The sequence below is a fragment of the Barbus barbus genome (assembly GCF_936440315.1).
Source record: "Barbus barbus genome assembly, chromosome: 46".
NCBI lineage: Eukaryota > Metazoa > Chordata > Actinopteri > Cypriniformes > Cyprinidae > Barbus > Barbus barbus.
Window position 1 is genome coordinate 20,579,468 of NC_136724.1, and position 20,240 is coordinate 20,599,707.

The following is a 20,240-nucleotide window of genomic DNA, read 5'->3' on the forward strand; positions in this document are numbered from 1 at the left end:
TCATTCACTCACCCTCAAGTCATTCCAGACCTTTATGGCTTGCTTTCTTCTGTGGAACACAAGAACATATTTTGTCTTTAAAGTTGACATTTTTAAAAATATCTTCTTTGTTTTCCACAGATGAAATGTCAAACAGGATTGGAACCACATGAAGGTGAGTAAATGTTTTTGTAAAATTGTAACTGCGTCCAAACTGGTTCAAACCTGATGTCTTGGAGTATGATGCTAATGATTTAAACATGTCAAATTACAAAGCACTTGAACTGGATTCTTAAAATTAGATTACTCAGAGATTGTATTACTTAGGTCAAGCCACATCTGAATTACTCAAGGTTTAACAACTAACTTTACAACTAAGTGTACAGGCAACAAAAATATCTGTAAGACTGAGAATTAAATTTTATTAAATCTACAGCACTGGACACAGTTTCACAGGTCATGCGATATGCAGTTCATAGAATTAAATTAATGTCAATAATGTTTGTTTCAACATTAACAACACCGATAACATTAGAACATAAAAACTACAAACATTTCAACATTGATAAGATTAGCTAGTCAAACACGTTGCATTTCATTCTCTGGAATTCCCTTCAAAAGAAACTGTAAACGGCATCACTTCGTCGGCAAACTTGTTCATGTCCAATTCAATTTGGTGTTCAGCTATATTTGATTTGAGGAAATAAAAATCAAATCAAAGGGGGCCGTTAAAGACAGTCCAGAGTTAATATTTTCAGTAAAGAAGCACATTCCATGGAAATTGAGGACATCCGTTCTTGTATTACAGTTTGTGTGCCGAGAGTTACATTTAACAATACGTGAAAAAACCTGGTACCACAATCTAAAGGAAAAATACAAATAAAAAAACTCGACAAAAAGAGCTGGCTTTTATCATTCATTTGACAGTGTTTGCCACTGACATCAAGTACCTAAAATGTCCTGAAAACAAGAAAACAATAAGGCACCATCCAATAAAATAATAAAATAAAATTTAAATTGATAATAACCTTATTGTCCAGAGTCAAGAAAACACAAAACAAAAAAAGCACATTAAAACTGTAATCCACTCGGTACAAAAAGTATAAAAAAAATCAAATAAAAACAAGCTACATCATCCTTGAAGAGGTGTTTGATGAAAAGTTCTGCTTTTGCCGTCTTCCACGATTGTTCTTAGGACATTTCCTGGAAAATAAATACATTTAATTAAATAAATAAATATATTATATACTATATATATATATGTGCTGTCAATCGATTAAAAATTTTTATCACGTTAATCACAGTCTGTGATTAATCACAATTAATCGCAAATTTAAAATACTAGGCTTTACCTGTAAATGTGTTGAAATAAAGAAATGCATGACAAACTACTTTAAGGAAACAGAACCTCACATCTCCGCCAGGTAGCTATGAGACATAATCCTTATTCTTCTTTTGTTTTAATTCAGCCGTTATCAGCCTTTATACTGTCAATAAAACCTTTACCAAGCCACATCGCTTCAATCCCAGTACACATTTACCCAACTATTATCAAAAGCATTTCTAAATAAATACAACAAAACATTTTCTTGTGACCTTACGTGAAGTATAGGATAAAATGCATTATGAAGAAGAATTGGACCTGTTCTGCAGGCGCATTAGAGCTAACATTAGCATCATGCTACATAAGACAATTTATGAGATTAACAGTACACTTTTACTCAAAACTCACTTTAAACCACCATTAACTTGGACGTTTACTGTTGTTAAAATATGCTATTTATAACCTTTTTTAATTGCTGTACAAATTAGCATTTCAGATGTACACATTCATTATTGTTATGAAAATATCCAAATCTCAAGAAAGTAACATACAAACCATATCCTATCATAATCGTGTGTTTATTATCTTGTATATAATCTATAGTGGCTGCTAACATGTTTATTTCTGTTGTGTAAAAGCCTTAACATGTATGCTCTGGCTGAAACTCACGTTGTTTGATGTTACAACCGCCTCTCCGTTCTTAAGTTGCCGGGTATAAATTCCAAGTATAATATACATTAGTAAAAGTATGGAAGCAGAATAATGACAATAGTTTTTTTAATGCCTTGTATTTCCAGGGCTTGCATTTTTTAGGCTCTGAAGTTTAACATAGTTGATTATTTAAGCTGTGAATATTTCAATTCAAAATATTTCACACACATTTTCATAATAAAAAATTCAATAATTCATATTCACCAGAATTCACTTCCAAAATATTCAGTCTGTTTAAAAATACAATGTATAATATTCGACAGGCGAATTTCGGTCATTTTATTTCACTTTCAAAATTCGCTGTCACAAATTCAGTGGTTAAAATTCGGCAGAAAATTCAGCGGTGCACATCCAGGACCTGCAGGAATAGCAGTAGAGCACCGATGCATGATCTCCAGGTTTTCGAATGTGCAAGGTTTCACGCTGTTTCCCTCAGAAATCGGTTAAAGAAATCACATTACACGGCTCAGTAGTGCACTAACGCAATGACAGCTACTAGGCTTGTTTGAGATGCGCCTCGTCTGAAGTGTAGGCGAGTGTAGGTGGCTACAGTGAGGGGAGGAGTGAAATAAGCGCAGTCAAGATGGACAGTTCTGACCTCTCGAAGTAGATACCTAGGAGACCAAAGGCGGATATCGCGATATTTTCACTCATGTGCTGTGCTGCTCATAAGTGTGATACCCTACTACATGTCAGATTGTGCAGTTGAGCAGTTGCTCTCCACCGGTGACAACTGCGCTCAACTGCACTCACCTACTATGTGATTGTTGTCATATAATATATTTCAATAAAAATCTAAAATACATGTTCTGATGTACTGTCGATATATCTCACATAATCATCAGTAAAGTGTGTTCTGAGATCTGAGGTCTTATATCTCTGTATTAGTTATATCACTGAGGCGCATTACAGCATCGTTGGGGAATCCTGGAGTGTGACGTATGAGGGGAACCCCAGTATTACTGCATCAGTGTCTGTCACAAAATTACAGAATCTAAGCAAGCGAAAGCAATATAGGTCTTCCTCAGATGCAATGTTAGTTCTGTACTTCAGCGTTGGGTAAAAGAGCATTATAATCTCCTTTGTGGTAGAGAAAGCTGCTTACATGTAGGCTACGGGAAACAGCGAAGATGTTGAATTAAACATACACACAATCAGCTTTTCCACATGTTTATACTGGCCCCGATAATCAAAACGTCTACTTAGCGCTTGCTCCATTTCTGCAAATCAGTTTTTGTAAATGAATGACTTGATCCACATATGTCCACCTGCTGGTGAGCGGCTGACATCAGCTGGAGATCATGCATCGGTGCTCTACTGCTATTCCTGCGGGTCCCGGATGTGCACCACTGAATTTTCTGCCGAGTTTTAACCACTGAATGTGTGACAGCGAATTTGGAAAGTGAAATAAAATGACCGAAATTCGTGGAATTTGTGGAATTCAGCATGCTTTATGTTTCAAAAACTATTGTCATTATTCTGCTTCCATATAAAAGGATCTATTTTAATTTTTATTTGTCTATATACACGTTGGGCGACCGCGGTACATTATAAAATCTAGCCCAAACAAACTCAACCCACAGCTCTGTAATTTTTACCATGACTGGATTTTCAAAATAGCCCAATTGTGCCGGAAAATCACGACCTTGGCAACACTGATTCGCTGTACCCTTATTACACAATGATAGATACCTTTCCGCGCTGCGATGACGGCAAGAAGTTGGGGTCAAACCTTATCAAATGATTAATTTGCGTTAAAAAAATATTAACGAGTTAAAATTTTTAGATTAAATCGCATGCGTTAACACGTTAATGTTGACAGCCCTAATATATATATATATATATATATATACACATACATACACACTTAAATTATAATATATATATATATATATATATATTATTATTATTATTGATTGAAATATTATTGATTTTTTTCCTCTAGCTCTTACCTGGTAATACACATGACAACTGCCACAATAATGGCGATCTGTACGACTCCAATGATAGCAGCTATGATCACATAATGAAGTTTCTGACCACTGGGTACCACATACAGGATGTTAAAGTCAGCAATTTCATCACACTGTGTTCCCGTGTAACCTGAGTCACACCTGTGGAAAAACAAGAAACCATCTGAAACTCATTTCCCAACAAGTGTCCTTTTTTAATGAACACCTGAAGGATGCACACAGATCCGTGCAACCAAATACCAGACGCTCACCGGCAGGAGGCAACGCCGTAATTAAATTCACACTGGCCATGAACACAGAAGTTGGCGTAGTCGCCCGTGCAGGGAACGGGCATCCAGCCGTATCCTTTTCCTTCACCGGCTTTTGCTGGGTCTGAAAATACAACAATTGATTTTAAACTCCAATGCTGAAAGTAGCAGATTAAGCTCCTAGATAGCTTTGCTTTAAAACTTAAAAACATTGATTTTTCTCATTAGATGTTTTCACCCTGAAATATTTCACATTACGGAAGTGATTAAAAGATGAAGATGATTAGGAATGTACTTACCAATCAATTCTGGCTTGTAGGGAAGTCCAGCTTCAGTTTTCTTAGTTTTGTCTTTATCTAAGTGTTAAAAAACAAACACGGATTGGCTTTGGTAGACATCTATCATTCAAAATCTCACATAAAAGACGGACTATTTGGCTTGATGCATTATTTGCAGTGCTGTGACTGTGACAGGATCTGACCTGGGCATCTCCCTAAATGTTTCACATCAATCTGTTCCTGCTTCATGCAGGACGCCTCTCGCACCAGGCAGGGGTTATGGTAGGAGTTTCCGTCTGTGCCACAAACTGGATTCTCATTGTGCCCACTGCAGTCGATTTTACACGAACAGCTGCAACATTAAAAAAAGAAGAATAGATCAATTTAAATGCTGCGAGTCTCAATTGTGCTATGAATTATTCAAAGGTCAAACAGTTTGCTGGTACACCAGGCTCTTTAACAGTAACAAATGTTTTCGATAAAGCCCTGAATATACCAGAAAGTAAGCTTGTTTCAGCCACAGTGTAATAATAAATAAATAAATAATTGCATAATTAGTGGTGTCATACAATTAATAGCGATTAATTGCATCCAAAATAAAAGTTTTGTTTGCAATAATATATGTGTGTGTTCTGTGTATATTTATTATGCATATATAAACACACACACATACAGTATATATTTTGAAAATATTTACATGAATATATTTTTACTCATATAATTTATATTATAAATAAATAAACATATTTTTCTGAAATATATACATGCATGTGTGTGTATTTATATATACATAATAAATATGTACAGCACACATACATATATTATGTAAAAAAAAACTTAATCGTTTGAAATATAATATAATTAGGCCTATCTCATAATTATGGCTTTTGTTCTTTTGAGTTTAAATCTCACAATTCACTTTTTTAGTTTTCTGAATAGTGATATTTAGAGAAAAAAGTCAGAATAGCGAGATGCTAATTGTGGAAAATTGGTCCGGAATTTGAGTTTATATATTGCAATTTAGACGAATTGCAAATTTACATCTTGCAAATTCTGTTTATATCACATTTCTATCTTTTTCATTTAGTTTATCCAATGGCAGAAATGACTTCCATAAATCAGGGTTAGTATAATTAAATAAAACTTAAATGATAAGAAAAATGAATAACGTTAAAGAAAAAAAACTGAATTAAAATATTTAAAAATATATATTTTAGGTAATGGTCAAGGCAACATTTTCATTTAGATTAAGAACAAAAATAAACAAACTAAAACTTAAAAACTATATAGAGATGTTTATAAAAAACTAAATATAAATAAAAAACAAACTTAAAAAAATAAAATAAATAACATCGAACTCAAAATATTAACAAAAACGATAAACCATAATGGCATATCAATTATACCAAAGCAACTATAAATTTTAACGCCTTGTAAATTGTTGTCACTAATAAGATCAGCTGTAAATCTCACCATACATCAATACTAAATCAATGGAGACCCCTGTTAGAGCTGCCTGAGTAATTGTCTCCCCCTGCTGGCTGAGGTAATGTAACTAATTAGCTGTGAGTGTCTGAGAGCTGATGTCGGATTCTTTTTCCCTGGGCTCCTGAATCTCATGTCCTTGGAAGCTACAGTGCTTCCTGGAGTTAGTCCATACTGTTCATTAGCGCTTGGCAAGAAAATGCAAAAGTAACATGAACCAGGCAGAAAAACTTTTAAAGTTTTGCTACGCTTCCCCGTCTCACGGGAGTAATGTTATTTTCTGGGCTTTGATAAAACAGATTTCTTTCCAGCATTATTCACAATGGTAGTAAAAAAATAAAAAAATAAAACTTTATACATTAATGATTTCAAAAAATGGGCATGATAAAACAAAAGACTTGACTCCTGGTTACTCTCGTAAATTTGGCCAGACAACATATGCAGAAATCATAAAGGAATGAATGCAGCACATACGAGTCTTCATCCTCTGCGTCTTCATCGCATTCGGCGCCGTACTTGCAGTTGCTGCATTTTGTGATTTTCTTGCCTGAATCTGTGCCTGATCCTTCATATTCTGTAAGACAGTGATAACACAAGTTATTAAAAAAAAACATTTTATTAAAGCATTTTCATTAGCATTGAGGAACACTGCCTTATTTACATGATATACTTTTACTGTTTTCCTCCTGTTTGTCCTTCACAGTTGTCCATTTGATTATAAATCATCAAATTGGGCAGATTTTTTAATTAAAGACACTTAAAAAAACCCTGAAATTTAAAATTATAGAAACTTTAAGGTAATAAAAACTTGGTATGATTTGATTATAAATTGTTATACAAAATTACTAACTACACAGAAAAACAAAACTTTTACATTTTTTAAAGTTTTTTAAGAAAATTCTATTTTAACACTATTTGTACATTTATTATATATTTTAATATACATTTTAAATTAAAATTTTATATTACTTTTACTATTATTATAAATATCTTCATTATTTCCGTATCAATCTTTATTATTTTATGTATATATATTTTTTTATATATTATTTATTCACTCTTTTATCACAGAATCGGTCACTTCAGCATGATGGGGCTAAAAATAACCTCAGACGGCATGTTTTGGCTGATCTACAGCGCTCCGGAGTGATGGGAGGTGACCCGTTTCTGGGATAATTTGAAGTCTGTAGGTCAAAATCCCAGAAATTACCACATTTCAATTTCCTTGATATTACCGTTGCTGCTTTATGGTCAGAAAATAATATTAGGAAAAGAAAACAAACCTCCATCTCCAGATCCCGAGCTGCTATCTGGAACAAGAAACAAATAGGACTAATTATAACTTTCCATTTATAAATATATCAATATATATCTAGAGTGCATACAGCGGTAGCAGTAGTGCATAGTCCTAGTAGTATGTATTATTAACATGCATATCAAATTATTATGAGCCATGGCATGTAATTTGTGGATGAAAAGTAATCATGAGATTAATTAGAGCTAAAAATAAAGGTTGTCGTGTATCAGATCACACTGCTCATTAGAGTCTGTAATATAAAGCCTCTGCATATACACAGGATGTTAAAATAGCATTTCTGGACCTCAGAAAAATCACTCTAATTTGCAAAAGTAGTTCATCTTTATGTCTCTTGACGGCTATTTTTGTCACCAGTTGCCCATTAGAGACTCATCACTTTTATTTGAATAAACATCTCGATAATGTGCATCATGCATATAAAAAATAAATACATAAAAATGTATTTTATTTAATTAATGTATAAAATGCAATCTGGGTCCAAAATTATGGGAAATGTCACTGAAAATGACAGAAATATATATAAGTCAAAGTCTGCTTTATTGTCATTTCTGCCATATGTACAGCACATACATACAGAAAATTGAAATTGCGTAACTCTCAGACCCTTGGTGCATACAGTTAACATTAAACAGTAGACGTAAAAATACAGTTTAAATATATGTACTGTACATACAAACTATACAAATGAGGACATTGTAGAAAAAAAAAAGAGATAGATAAAATTGACTTTTAACTATTAATATTTTATTTTTTAACTTAACACCAGCCACCCCAAAAAAATCCCTATCTCAGACCAATGCTGATTGTTGCAGCATCTTAAAAAATGTTTAAAAATACTTGTTCTATTAAAAAATGCACAGTCAGTGTAATATGAACCAAGGCAGAAGATGTCAGGTTTTCATTTCAGGAAGTGGAGGAGACGGTCTGGACTCACCAGGATAGCAGGGGCCCTCAGAGGCCAGAAAGATGGGTCTCTGCTGGGTACAGGCTGCTTGTTTCAGATAGCACTCGTTCTGATAGGTGTCTCCGTTTGTACCGCACACAGGGATGTAGTTCTTAGTGCACTGCGGCAAACACAATACATGTGAGAGGATTCTCAGACACAGCGAGGAAATTGGTGCTTTTGAATGCAGTATTGAGTTCAGCCATTTATGATTTTTCAATTTTAATATGTTTGAAATGGCTCACTGATCAATGAGGAGGAAAATTAATGCTGGTAAATGCTAAAGCATCGATTCAGCGTTATAATTATGTGATTTCCTGAAGGTCAATCACAGAAAATTCAACGATTTGTCTCAGAGGATCAAGGGTGGGCAGAAGCCATCAAACCAGCAATAAGTCCGTGATAGGCTGTGAATTAAAAGAATAGTTCACCTAAAAATGAAAATTTGCAAAGAATGGACTCAACCTGAGGCCATCCAAGATCTAGATGAATTCGTTTCTTCATCAGATTTGGAAAATGTAGCATTACATGACTTGCTCACCAATGGATCCTCTGTAGTGAATGGGTGCCGTCAGAATGAGAGTCCAAACAGCTGATAAAGACATCACAAGTAATCCACACGACTCCAGTCCGTCAATTAATGTCTTGTGACGTGAAAAGCTGAGTGTTTGTAAAAAACAAATCCATCATTAATATGCTTTTAACTGTAAAAAGTCACTTCTGGCCAAAATACAAGTCCATAATCAATAATAACACTTCTTCTGTTTAAAAAATAAATAAATCTATCCTCAGTTTTCCTCTCACATCAAAATCCAAAATTTGTTTTGGACTGCTTTTGCTTGTAATCTTGGGATAATCTGTGCATATTTCTCTCCTGATTCAGATGAGACTTTTTCACTGGAAAAAAATAATATTTTGGATAGAGGACTCGTATTTCAGCCAGAAGCAATCTAAATGATGGATTTGTTTCTTACAAACACACAGATTATCACTTCACAAAACTGATGGTCTGGAGTCATGTGGATTATTGTGATGTTTTTATCAGCTGTTTGGACTCTCATTCTGACGGCACCCATTCACTGCAGAGGATCCATTGGTGAGCAAGTGATATAATGCTAAATTTCTCCAAATCTGTTCTGATGAAGAAACAAACTTGACAAATCTACATCTCGGATGGCCTGAGGGTGAGCAGTTTTAGCAAATTTTCTGAAGCATTGGTTTCATAAAAACAGAACAGCATTACAAAGAAAGATGTAAAACGTGTACCTGAAACTGGCATACGCATTTGATGTCACCGCCGTTGTTCTGGCAGATGCCATTGTAACGGCACGTGGTGGCATCACACACTCGCAGGTCGCTCTTCTTCTCTGACAGATCTGACAATAAGACAAAACAGAGACTGATTAAACACCAAATATTGCAAGCTATGAAACAATTTTTACTTGTATGCTTGTTTAATATTTCTTGCGAAGCAAAAATCTATGGAAGCCCTGTCACGCCACAGAATAAAAAAAATAAAGGTAATAAAAACTTTATTGTACTTCTGAGTTAATGCACAATTCATACTTTTTTCTTGCAGAAATGCATGTTAAACATACGTTTTATCTCGCCTCTTCAGGACTGAACTGCGACTGGTGCCCCCTCAAAATACTACAAGTTCAGGTGGCCAACAAATGTCTGTGTTTAATGAGTCTAAATGTGGTTATGTTGTGTTAATGAGGGTCCATATGAATGTTCACCCCATATACCTTCTATATCTGGAACCAGGAAGTTAAAAGTTTAGTCCAGAATCAGCTTCATCCACTCATTTCAGACCACTAGCTGTGAATATGAAGCCTATTAACAGAAATTAAGCAAGGCCAGATCCTCCATCTGACACACAGCTGGGACTGACAAACCTTTGAGACCGGGTTCAAGAAATTGTTCACCCAAGAATGAAGCGCCTGTCATTATTTATTTTCCCTCATGTTGTTCCAAACCTGTATGACTTTCTTCCTTCCGTGGAACATAAAAGAAGATATTTTGAAAAGTGTTTTGCCTTCCAGTAATGTTTTGGACCCCACTGACAAAAAACCTTCATTTGTGCTCCTCAAAAGACAGACATGCAGGTTTGGAACAACATTTTCCCACAAAATATATATATTTAAAATCCCAAATATACCTTGGAAACCCCGGACAATCACAGCAGCGATGATAACATGATACTATTTTTAGTATCTTTCAGTTCCACATAAATACAACTGCATATGAATAGTATAATGATATACATTAAAGTACTATGTTACTATGAGCAGGTTTTATACACTAGCATTCAAAAGAAATGAACACTTTTATTCAGCAAGGACGCATTAAATTGATTAAATATGACGATAAAGATATTTACAATGTTATAAAAGATTTCAATTTCAAATAAATGCTGTTTTTTACATGTTCTATTCATCAAGGAATCCTGCAATATAGCATCACCATTGATAAAAAATAAATAAAATAATAAGTTATGTGAGCAGCAAATCAGCATATTGCATTATAGGAATAAATTACATTTTAGAATATATCCAAATAAAAAAGTTATTTTAAATTGTAATAATTATTACAGTATATTAATCAAATAGAGACAGCCTTTGTGAGCAACAGACTTCTATTAAACCCAAACTCTTGAAAAAAAGAAAGAAAAAAAACTATCCATCCATCTATTCATATATTCAGAATTCTAAAATCTGTAAATTGTATATTATAGTCAACGAATGGGTTAACTGGTGTTTGTAATATTGCTTTGAATGAAATTCAAAATGTTTTCATTTTTCTTAATTCTCAGTTTTTAAATGGATCTATGTAAGCAAAGCACTTCAAAACAAGCACAGCAGCCTATGACAACAATTCTCACTGTTATCCTCAGGATTTGAATGAAGATTTCATATGAATTAAGAACAAAGCACCCATCATTGGCCATGCAAATGCAGGGCAGCGGACAGCCGTAACCCTCGTGTAAATGCAGACAGATGAGACGAGGCGTAGGACAGCCCGTTAATGAGAAGCAGACACTTAAAGCCACTACAGACGCTTCCTGGCTCTCGGCCGAGCCGCGTGTGCATTCGGAAAACTGCTCGAATGCTGCGGCCACAGAAACCCAGCCAACTGGTTTTGGAGAAATTAAGCGTTCCAGATCAAACCGATGCACAGAATTCAGACAAGAGAAGTTTGGAGAAACAGCAGCTTGAGAAGTTAATTAATCAGGCTGTTTAAATGAGATGAGAGGTTAATCTGTGGAGGTGTTAAAGTGCTGTTGTGATAAATGATGTGTTGGGTCTGGCACCTGTGGGAATAGACCGACTGATAATAAGAGCGCTGTCAGAGTGAGCTGGATTTCACAGCCTGAGTATACTGTGTTATTATCACAGTAATAACAGTGATAAAAGCTTTAAAAGCAATTAGGAATAAAATGTTCTTAAGGCAAGAAACCACAGGTGAATAATATATATATAAATCACCATACTTGCACGTGATTAATAACAGTACATTAAGACAAATGTTTTGTATTACAAGTATTCTGAAATGTTATGAGTAAATATGCAAATAAGGCATTTTCTAAATAAATATGCACTATTTTTTTTGCAGAACAGAAGTCTGAAAGCTAGATAAAGCCAGATTCAAAAGTCTTGTTTCTTTGTGGTGATATTAGAGATTTTTTACAGAGAGGTTTTAAGTCTTTTTATCATAAAATTACTGTCAACAGCTAGAAGAAAATTCAATATTCTATAAATCAGACAAATGATACATGAACAAATCTCTTCAGAATATAGACAGGAATACAACTGTAAAGGTTGGTGTTTGGAAGCATTATTGAAATGGAGATTCTGAGAAAAAAAACAGGCCTATCGAGTGTTCGGGAATTTTTGGAAAATATTATTCCACATGGGGAGAAACTAAACTACCAGAATGTTCTCCCATTATGTTCCCTTTTATGGGGCCCCTGCCTGACTGAAACAACACTTCTTGTCTCGCACCCTTTGACACTTGGCATCAATATGAGCATGCATGAAGACACATATAGATGCATTAAACAAGAAATATTCTCACTTATGTTCCCTTTTATGGGGCCCCTGCCTGACTGAAACAACACTTCTTGTCTCGCACCCTTTGACACTTGGCATCAATATGAGCATGCATGAAGACACATATAGATGCATTAAACAAGAAATATGATATAGGACATCCTTCATAAACACAAGAAGTTCTAGGACAATGTGACATCTGAGAGATGGTATCAAATGGTAATATCATGGTACTTTGATATATACCATGGTAATGAATGATATATACAATATTTTTTTATTTTATATATAATTTATATTCATTATTGCTTATATTCATTATTCTTGGTACCATGTTCAAAACAACAACAAAAAAAGGTAGTATTACAGTAGTAAATACTAACTGTAGTAAGAACTTTTTTTGTGCAATTGGAAGTGTGCTACACACAGGTGAGTGCCTGTACTAACCACCTGTAGTAACACACTCTCATCTATGTGCACTAGACACTTTACACACACTGCTGCGTGTACACAATCCCACAAAGACTCAGCAATATATGCATGTTTACATGCTCATGCACTACTTATCATCCTGCACTGTTCCCCAACCAGCTGCTTGACTCAAAATGTTTCTCTTTGCACATGTACAGTATTTATGTGAAGCATTCGTATAGTTTGTATTTTTTATCTTTTATTTTTTTAGTTTGTATAGGGTAAATATTTATATATAGTACTCATTCCTCATTCAACTCCTAGTTCCTTCATGGGACATTCCTTAAACGTCCCTCATCTGAACTGACCCATTTCCAACTGCACATCTCCAAACAAACAGAGCACAATGTGTGTGGGGCAGAAATGGGGCAGAGGGGAGACTCATATCTCACACTGCGCAAAGATAATCAGAGCAGCGACGGAAATCAATGCCATTTGAAAGATAAGGACATCAGTCCATTGCCTGTAGCAAAACAGCTCATCCACTCAAGACCAGTCGATACTCATCTCCTCAATGGGTCATTAGACCCCGCAAAGTGTCTCTTATTAAAAAGGAGGAAGCTGTGAGGTTATAGCTCGACTTTGGGCCCTCGTTCCCATTTAAAGGACGTTTAACTGCAACATATGCTAGGTACTTTTCTCTTTCTTCAGCAGCTTATAACATTTCACACATTTAAAGATGTTTTTGAAAGAAGTTCAATGCAAGTACCATAAATATGAGTCTAAAGGGAGCTGTGCTGCTTTTGCCATGTTATGCAAATGCAACTTTAATGACCGTGGTTGACCAGCAACATGAACCAGCCTGAACCAGTATGGAAATTCAAGCATGACTTTTCAGCAGGGATTCTTGTGGAGTCCAGTGCTGCGAAAACAGCATAATAACACAGCATGTGGAAAGAATCGGGTCAAAATATAGTTTTACATGCAATTATAGATGGCATACATATATATATTAACACAATATATATATACGTGTGTGTTTTTGTGACTTATGAGGACATTGCCCCATGTCCCATTTTTCAAAACGCTTATAAATCATAAAAATTTTTTTTTTTTTTTTTTGAGAAAGTAGAAATGCACAGTTTCCTGTGAGGGCTAAGTTTAAGAGTAGGGCAATAGCACATACAGTTTGTACAGTATAAAAACCATTACGCCTATGGGATGTCCCCACTTTTCACAAAAACAAACGTTCCTGTTCATACTGTTCCAATACTTTTGGAGGGCACTGTATTTATAAAAAAATTACACTTTAACAACTACTCCCTTTTCACGAATACACAATTTTAACTAGCTCCTCAAGTTCAGCTTAAACGTGCTTTAAGAACAGTGAAGTAACCCAATCTCTCACAGCATGCGCTCCGGGCTGTGCTTTAATTGTACAACTGTAAACTGCTGCGAGGGACGAGAGCATTATACGGGTTTTCTCCATTCTGTAGTGCCTCTTTGCCTCCGGCATATTATGGACACACACATAAAAAGACAATACACGTACTAAGAAGAAGCAGAGGAAGACTTAGGCCACAGAAATTGGGTGATGGGTAAAGCTAAAGGACAGAGACACTTCAAGCTACTTCAAAGAAGCAAAATGTATATCATGACCAGCAATGCACTGCACTTTGGTTTGAGGGTTGCGGTGGCAAACATCCTAAAAACAGTGGACGACTAGAGCTGTTGTTAATGAGTCCCAACCAGAATCCACTGCAGTCGACTTGTACTGTTATAATTAGATCAGTCAGGTCTTTGAGATCAAACAAGCCGTGATACGGATCTCTTAGTCTAATGTTGTAAGATCAAACATTCAAAGGTATGAAGCTATCAGCCATTACTGTGAAGGAGTACAACGCTTGTGCAGTCTAGTGGTCAGGAACCGCCGCCGCTTTGATCTGCAAGACATTAATTTAAAGTGATAAACTTGGTTTAACCTCAGTTTGGCAGTGAATTATTTAGAGAAATATATCTTCTAACATCTTAAAAGTGTTTCACCGCAATCCCAACAAGTTATAGTCTTGTGGTAAAGACTACCACAACTATATTTACAACCTATATACCAGAACCATCAACTGGAGGTAGGAACTGGTTCTTCTGAAGTACGCAACAGAACTTTAACCATCAAAGTGATGGTGTAACTACAGATGTAGAAGGAAACAAAGGCCTACCAGCATGGTCCACTTGGCAGTGTCTGTGGGTGGGAGTAATTGTGGTTTAGTGTGGGCTGGTCCTCCTTCAAGGCACCATCTGTGAAGGGCTTCCTTAAAATAATTGCCTCTTAATTATACGCCGGTGTGCAACTGACAGAATCCACAAGCATGACATCAGAGCTAAGAACTTTAGGACCAAAACACACCTTGGTATGGTATGACGCAAAATGTTACATGACAAAAACAAGTAGGCCAATTAGAAAACTAAGTACATAAAATATCTTAAATGAGCAATTATTGGTTTGTTTTAAATGTTAAAATACTTATCATTCCAGCTTAATATGTAAAGACAAATCTAAGTAAACCATTAGTTTATTTTTAAAACATTTGTTGAAGCATTCTGACCAGCTCCACATAGCAACACTAGCTCAACCAATGCTGCTAATTTGAGGGCGGAGCTATCTGTTTCATCCTGACCAATGGCAGAAAGGGGAGTGTTCTGGGAAACCTGATTGAAAACAATCCTCTCATTAGTTCTGTGTCTCTAAAAATAAAGGTTCCAAAGGGGTTTTTTGCAGGGATGCTATAGAATAACCATTTTTGGTTCGCAAAGAACCTTTCAGTTGAATAGTTGTTAAAAGACCAAGCTTTTCCACTCTAAAGAACCTGTGCAATGAAAAGATTCCATGGATGTCAAAGCTTCTTCATGGAGCCATCATTGCCAATAAAGAACATTTATTTTTAAGAATGCAGTGGTGCAGAAATGACACATTTCACACTTTAAACCATCTAAACAGTTCAATTCTATCAGCTTAAACATTTTCAGCTTAAATCCACTTTGTCTAAGAGAAAGCCACCAAGGACGGGCTAAAATAGCGTGACAACATGCAGGGTGAACATATTGCCTTAAATGGGTTCGCAAGCACCCGCTGCATGCACACACATGCATTATGCAAAGCTTTGCAATACCGCTTCCCTCCGGTCGACCCCTCGCCCTGTCACGGTGGACGCCATTGATTTCAGACCTATGGGCTATGGGGAAGCTATGTGCATAAAGCATCTCTCTCGAACTGGAGTGCGTTAGAGGCCGTTTGTCTGTTCAATGGAAAGCCATTAAATTGACTGATGAGTATAAGAGTTGGGTTTTCATATCCAGCCTTGCTTTAGAACCCCGGCATCCTTGAATACAAAACGGCGGTTGCATGTCAATTGATATTCTCAGATGCATGCGCTTTGTGTTGTGAGCGATGTGTGTTTCAAGAGCGGTCTGGAAATGGGCTGAAGACTACTTAAAGAAATCATTCTATGTAGCTTCAGAGGTTCTCCATTCACGAGTGTCTGTCCAGATCAGACAAAGATTAGAGCTCTGATTGGTAAGAGCACAGGATGTACTCAACAGTAAATGCTATTTAAAACACATTATCTAATGACATTATACAAAATTCAAATGGCTTATTTAAAGAATAATAGATTAGATACACTTAAAGTGAAAGTAAAGTTTCTGTCCTCTTGCTAAGGTCAGATTGTGATGTCATTATGGGTCAGAAAGTTACAATGGTATGACATTTATGTTAATATTTATTCCAAAAATAAATATATGGGGTAAAATATGCTATTTAAAAATCATTAAAAAAAAAAAAATATTAAACAATAATTAATTAATGCAAATAAAATGCAACTATGTAATCACACTTTGTTAGGAAAGCTAAATAAATTGGCCTATAAAATAAAAAATGATGTCAATGAAACAACAGTATTTTGGTGCAAAGTAATGTCACTTGGTAGTACACTAATATAATATTTGGCCCAAAGTGTTATTAATTAAAATGCTGTTATTTACAGAAGTATTTTTTTCATTTTCAACATTTTCCTATTTAATTTAGCATATTGTTCAGATTACAATAATATTAATATTTTTCACTCAAAAGGCTATTTTGTTCCTTTGGTATGCTAAACAAACTTTGAAACTGTGTTGCATCACCGATTCAATATAAAAATCAAGTTCCTGAGGCAAAAGTACTTTTCTAAATCAGGTAAGCAATTTGATATTTATCTAAAAAGTGAGGATGAAATAATTGCATTCTAATTTATCATTTGCTGGCAAGAAATGAAAGCAGAGATGCTAGCATAAATATTGATTAACTGAGATCCAGGATCAAATTCCAGGAACTTCATCAATACAGAAATCATATCGGGGTATTTATAAAACGCAAAGACTAACATGACAATTAAATGCACTTTTTGCTAGGTTCGCAACAGTCAGCTTGCCAAAATACACTGCACTGGGCTCTTTAATAAAAGAAGCACCATTAACAAAGCGGTCCAAAATAGCACGTCTAGTGAATTAGTGACACTAAGGAGAAGGGCATCAATGAAGAGTGCTTTTTCTGCTTGTGGTCAGTACTATCCAACTGCTGAGGGCAATTCAGATGCCCCTGAGACTTGCTCCATTGTGTTCCTGCCTTTTACAAAACCAGCCCGGCACTTATGCAGGACAGCCACTGATTAAACCGCTGGTGCCTGGAGCTTTGAATCCGAAAACACTGGCACACAATGGCCGCTATTGTCAGCTGCTTTCCTTCTATTAATTCTAGGTGACAAAAAGGGTGTCAGGATTTCAAAAAGAAAGACAGCGAAGGGAAAAGGCGCCCATCTGGAGAGTTTACATTATATATAATGACCCTAAAGACAGAGATGAGCTTTGTTAAAAGGTTACGTTTTAAATGGCTGCTTATTTTAATATACGGTCAGTGTGTAAAAAGTCATCAGGTGCAAGCATACTAGTTGAGCCAACAGGACTAAAATATGCAATTATATCCATCTCAATATACTAAGAAACAAGTTAAAGCTTTATACATTAGCCTACAACCTAAAAATCATCAAATGTTGCAATTCAACTATCAGGACAGGGCATTAATTCCACTAATCTTTAAGACAATTACTTGGATACGCTTGTAAACATCCATTATCCAATCTATAGGACAAAAAACACGTTTCTAAAGGACATACGAAACAGTAAATAAGACCACAACACCTTTTCAAACAGGCCTCGAGCCTGAAAGCCCCCCATCGGTCGCCATACGGGACAGTACGGACACAGGGCTCACTGTTGCCTTCCCAAGCCGCATGCATGTGGCTTAAAACATAATAATTTGCCTATCCTTGTGCATAAAGGAACAACCATATACAAAGCTATAAAAACCAACAGAATCTCATTTATAATAAGCACTTTCCTTAGCTGAAGAGAGCATTTGTAGTCACCCCTGATCTGATGAGAGTGATGTTATAGGGTGGGGTTCATGCTTCTTCCCTTTATATTGTCTCACCTGATCTGGTGCATCAAAAGATGGATGCTTCACTTCAGCCCATGCAAAACCATTCAAAAGCGAGGTACTACATGCACGCAATTCAAAATAGCTCCATGCATCAGTTTATTTGACAGGAACACATCCGTAGTTCATTTTAGCATCCCTACTACACTGCCTACATCTCGTAAGCCTCCAGAGGCCATGCTTGAATCTCCATCTTCAACAAATGTGCAATATCTGCAACAAAATTACAAAGTGAGCATGCTTTGGTTTTCATGCAACATATTAAATAGTGAACGCATACCTAAGCAGCCTTTGCCGGACACACAGTCAGTGTTCTGCGGGTTGGATGATTGGACGGATCCCAGAGCTGGGCTGAGGATGACGGTCAGCAGGCAGAACACACACAGTTCTGGTCGGGTCCACCTTACAAGCCCGGTGCCCACTAGCATGATGTCCATGTATCTCCTCTTTGACCTGTTAAATAAAGGTGAAGGGGAACAAAAGAGGCGCAGGCTGTGGGGGATGCGGAAAATATCCCTTTTAAAACGTGTTTGTGTCCCAGGAAGGCCGACGGAGCCTTATAAGCATCCCTCCGGTTAAAAGCAAGCGTGCATTTCGATCACAAGCACATCTGCGGGGCTTCGCTGGAGCGCGTCTCAATAACAGCTCGCGGATGCCTCTCGTTCTGTCTTTGTGTGCATCTCAAGCGCGTCTGTTTTGCTATTTGTGAGGAAAAGGCGACGCGTATCGACGGTTTAACGTCCTTTACAAATCGTTCGTCCTCGGGTGTCTTTGCTATCCTTTCGCGTCGGGGTAATATCGCGATTCTCCTTGCCCAAGATCCCAACAACAAAGGGTCGGCACGGATGGGTTGCAGTCACATGACTCCGGAACCACCTCCTCCCCCAATTCCCGGAGGAAACTCAGGACCCCTAAAAATCTGCAAGCCTACAGTTGGGTCATTATTAGGATGCAGTTCATTCCCATGTGGCGGTCGTATATGGCTCAATCAGTGGAGTGAGTTTATGAGGCTAATAATAATTCATTCATTCATTTTCCAGTTATTATCACTGATATGCTAATATTTGGAACGAGGTATTTTTACTTTAGCTTAAATTTGATTAATTTGTTGTTTTTATCATTTTTGTTAGTTTTATGTTTTTAAGTAAGCTATAGTTTTTTATTTATTTATTAATTTTCATTTTTTAATTTTGGTTAAAGTTTGAGTCATTTAGTCGTTTTTGCCATTTTTTTGTTTGTTTTAATATGTATTTTTTTAATTAATTTTAGTTTAGTTTTAGTTTACCAAACTTAAGAAAAATTAGAAATGTTGCCCCAAATAATTAAAAAATATTTATATATAGTGTTATTTGAAAGTTTTTTAGCAATTGCTTACACAGACACATTATTTATCTTAAACTACAAACAAATAAAGCAAGCAATACTATATTAATAATACCATATTAATAATTTACGTAAATATCACAATATTTACAGTCTATTTATATGAATATTTATTAATTCTATATGAATATATTTATTCATATATATTCAGTATATTTATATGAATTTTTAGAAATTTATATGAGTATTAAACCCCAAAATGTTTTATATATTACATAACCATATTGGTTTCCATGATTTTGTCACTTAAATCCTAACAAAGGATTAAATCCTTACCAAATTAAAAATAAAATAAAAATATTAAATACAAGTAATAATAATAAAAAAAAAAAAAAAAATATATATATATATATATATATATATATATTATTATTTAATTTCTGTATTTCTTTCTTTTTTGTAACTATGTGATCATGTAAACCTATATTATTTGTATGGACATCATCAACCTGAACCGTTGCTATATAAAAAAGGACTATCTATCTATCTATCTATCTATCTATCTATCTATATATATATATATATATATATATATATAGCTATAGCTGTCCTGGCAAACCCAAAACGAATGTACCTGTCATTCCTCTCTAATATATCTATCTATA

At 35.5% G+C, this 20,240-nt stretch overlaps 1 protein-coding gene across 1 annotated transcript; it reads right to left on the reverse strand.

Annotated features, from left to right (window-relative positions):
• Positions 1-377: 377 nt before the first annotated feature.
• On the reverse strand, positions 378-19,220 carry LOC306865209 (tomoregulin-1-like). Its single transcript, XM_079409678.1, has 10 exons — positions 18,533-19,220; positions 9,526-9,635; positions 8,251-8,380; positions 7,282-7,308; positions 6,473-6,572; positions 4,717-4,865; positions 4,535-4,591; positions 4,239-4,359; positions 3,967-4,128; positions 378-1,182 (listed from the first exon to the last, which is right to left on the reverse strand). The coding sequence occupies exons 1-10, from the start codon at positions 18,687-18,689 to the stop codon at positions 1,107-1,109; spliced, it is 1,089 nt and encodes a 362-aa protein (XP_079265804.1). The 5' UTR covers positions 18,690-19,220; the 3' UTR covers positions 378-1,106.
• Between the last annotated feature and the right edge of the window lie 1,020 nt (positions 19,221-20,240).